The 3,593-nt window shown below is 39.1% G+C and overlaps 1 protein-coding gene across 1 annotated transcript; it reads right to left on the bottom strand.

Annotated features, from left to right (window-relative positions):
- Positions 1 to 1,645: 1,645 nt before the first annotated feature.
- Positions 1,646 to 3,325, bottom strand: LOC116001202 (protein FAR1-RELATED SEQUENCE 5-like). The gene is made up of 3 exons (XM_031241091.1): positions 2,826 to 3,325; positions 2,510 to 2,705; positions 1,646 to 2,458 (listed from the first exon to the last, which is right to left on the bottom strand). Exons 1-3 carry the CDS (start codon positions 3,323 to 3,325, stop codon positions 1,646 to 1,648), a joined length of 1,509 nt encoding a protein of 502 aa, XP_031096951.1.
- Positions 3,326 to 3,593: the final 268 nt, after the last annotated feature.

Genomic DNA, 3,593 nt, shown 5'->3' with positions numbered 1-3,593 from the left:
ACAATATTGATTGGACAATGGTTTTTGGTTGACAATTGGAGACAATTGGGACAACAGTTTGACTATAGTTATTAGTTGATATGTCTACTAAAGCTTTTGGGTAGGTTTTGGTTGTTAGTATATTTGACAATACTGTTTGGCACATGGTTAATGCACAGTCATGCACGGTTAGAAGCATATGTTAAAACACACCACTCTGCGATTTAAAATGCACCAGTTGGCACNGGGCTGGAAGGCTGACTTTGAAGGTAAGTTTGTTATATCGTAATCTGTTGGTGACTACTTTAACAATATTGATTGGACAATGGTTTTTGGTTGACAATTGGAGACAATTGGGACAACAGTTTGACTATAGTTATTAGTTGATATGTCTACTAAAGCTTTTGGGTAGGTTTTGGTTGTTAGTATATTTGACAATACTGTTTGGCACATGGTTAATGCACAGTCATGCACGGTTAGAAGCATATGTTAAAACACACCACTCTGCGATTTAAAATGCACCAGTTGGCACCCTAAAACACACCATTCCCCACCAAAGCCCAAAAACTCTTAGTCACGTAGAATACACTAGCATATGTAATAATACACACCATTATTCGTTATAAATTGCACCAGTGCAATGCGGAAACACACCATTCCTAAAGTTGATCACATGGAAAGCACCAATATAAGTAAAACACACCACTCTGCGATTTAAAATGCACCAGTTGGCACCCTAAAACACACCATTCCCCACCAAAGCCCAAAAACTCTTAGTCACGTAGAATACACCAGCATATGTAATAATACACACCATTATTCATTAAAAATTGCACCAGTGCAGTGCGGGAACACACCATTCGTACAGTTGATCACATGGAAAGCACCAATATAAGTAAAACACACCACTCTGCGATTTAAAATGCACCAGTTGGCACCCTGAAACACACCATTCCCCACCAAAGCCCAAAAACTCATAGTCACGTAGAATACACCAACATATGTAATAATACACACTATTATTCCTTATAAATTGCACCAGTGCAATGCGGAAACACACCATTCCTACAGTTGATCACATGGAAAGCACCAATATAAGTAAAACACACCACTCTACAATTTAAAATGCACCAGTTGGCACCCTAAAACACACCATTCCCGCCAAAGCCCGAAAACTCTTAGTCATGTAGAATACACCAGCATATGTAATAATATACACCATTATTCATAACATTTTTAAATGTATCAACATACGTAATTAAACGCACCACAATATGTAATAACACGCACCACATACAATACTAAAATGCACAACTTCAAGTATTTAAAGGTCATGTCTTATTATTATAGCCATATTCATCACAAGTGTGGCATCTCCTTGATTGCTTTCCACACTTGCTTGCAGCTCTCTCCCTTGCGCTTTTCAAGCGCTTACCACTACCCTTATTCTTAGCTTGGACAGGGTCGTGCACATCCACTGTCGAACCCATAGACACATCTCCACAAAACGAATTAATCACACTTTGCTTGCCACCAACAGCACCCCATTCCCATTCTCACTCCCATCCTATAGAAATATTTGCCTTTGCTCATTAATAACACGTCGTAGCTGTGACAAACGGTCAATATTACCATCAGCCAACCCCACACAAGCATAAATATCAGACTACATAAGATTGGTAAGCACCCTAACATTCTCCACTTTAGTAGATTGATCAACAAGTGTACCATCAATATGAAATATTGGGTGCAAACATGCACCCTTTGCCCACCGATGCACCAAATACCTAGAAGGAATACTCTTAAGTCCACGATCTTTAAAAACAAAAAAAATATGCTTACACAACAACCCCATACGCTCAAACATCTTGCAAGAACAACTTGCACAATAATCATTTAAAGCTAACTCCACATGCCATGTCCTATGGTCACCATCTTTTACCACATATGACACGCAACCATCAAAATCAGTCAAAGACACCACTAGACAAGAAAAACAAGCCGAAAAAATCTCGTCTTGAACATCATAAAATATAGAAATTGTGTAAACAACCATGGCATGCCGCTCCAACGCTAATGGTGTCTTCAAAACTGGAAAACAAGCTTCACAATCAGCATTCAATTTTGCTTGGGCATGCCGCTGTGCACCAATAGCACTGTCATAGTGCACCAGAAACTCAACCAAACTAGAATGTCCATTAAAGAAACTGCCAAAAAAACTATTTTGAGCCTCCGATCTAGACGTGGTCCTAACCAAACCGGCCATAAACTCATCATGAAAGTATAGAGGTGCCCAAAATGTACGGGACTCAAACAAGTAACGAAACCAACCACTATCACCCAACCAATATTCCTCCATAATATCATTCCATCGCAACTCAAAGGCATTGGGATCAAGTGAATTATCCCAAACAATGCCATTCAACTTCCTCCTAAACACCTCATATTTTGATAAAACTGGTCCAACCTTCTCTCCCACCTTTCACATTATATGCCACATACAAAATCTATGTTTTGAGGCACCAAACACTTGAGCAACGGCAACCTTCATAGTTGGATCTTGATCTGTAACGACACAAATAGGATCATGGCCCATTATTTTCTTAAAGCTCTCCAAAATCCAAACGTATGAGTCTATGTCTTCCTTCGTAAGCAGCCCAGCACCAAAGGTGATACATCTCTTATGATTATCAATACTAGTAAATGGGACAAAAACCAAATTATACCTTACATAAGGAAAAAAAAAATAGTTAGCACAATAACACGTCTCAGAATGTACCATAGAGCATAGAATAATACACCACTACTCTATATAAAATGCACAACACAAAAAACAGATTACTAACCTGTTAGTACGGTATGTAGCATCAAACGAAACAGCATCACCAAACAAAGAAAAATTCTTTCTAGATACTGCGTCCGCTAAGAAAACCCTTGAAAGCTGATCACCCTCATCAACATCGTATTCAAACCCAAATGCTTCACACAATTCACGCCTTTTAAACAACGTATCTATGAACAATTGAGGATCACCATTTAAAATGTACGCCATCAAATCACGTTTGAAGTTTTTAAAGTCCACACTTGTAGCCCCAACATTAGAATACTCACCAACAATCTCCTTAAACAACCTATACGATCGAGTAGGACCAATATTTGCTCGAACACAACTTGCAACAAAAAGTTGATGGCCAGCATCAAGATTACAATTGACCTTTAAAAATTGCTTAGCAATAATTGAACACATAGAATGGGTATGGCGTTCCTCAAAAAAATGCACACAATAGCAACCATTAAGAATGACCTTAAACACCACTTTAGCCTTACACCCAACCCTATTTGTCATCCTACGTCTCTTCACAACAGTGCTTTGTGTGCTAGAAGAAGTACTAGACGACTCTGCTTGAACCCCTCACAACTACATACAACCTGCTTCAAAACAACAACACCACCCCTACCCTTCCGAGTTGTGCTCTGCCTACAATCAAAACCCACGGAGCCAACATATTGTTTATAAAAACCAAAAGCACTATCCAAGGAAACAAACGGTTGCCCTACGTGAGGCTTCAAACTTTCAACACAATTTGAACGCCAATACTTAGTCATGCCAGGAG

This window comes from Ipomoea triloba, chromosome 13 (assembly GCF_003576645.1).
Source record: "Ipomoea triloba cultivar NCNSP0323 chromosome 13, ASM357664v1".
Classification (NCBI taxonomy): Eukaryota; Viridiplantae; Streptophyta; class Magnoliopsida; order Solanales; family Convolvulaceae; genus Ipomoea; species Ipomoea triloba.
This window is presented reverse-complemented; position numbering and strand designations above follow the sequence as displayed.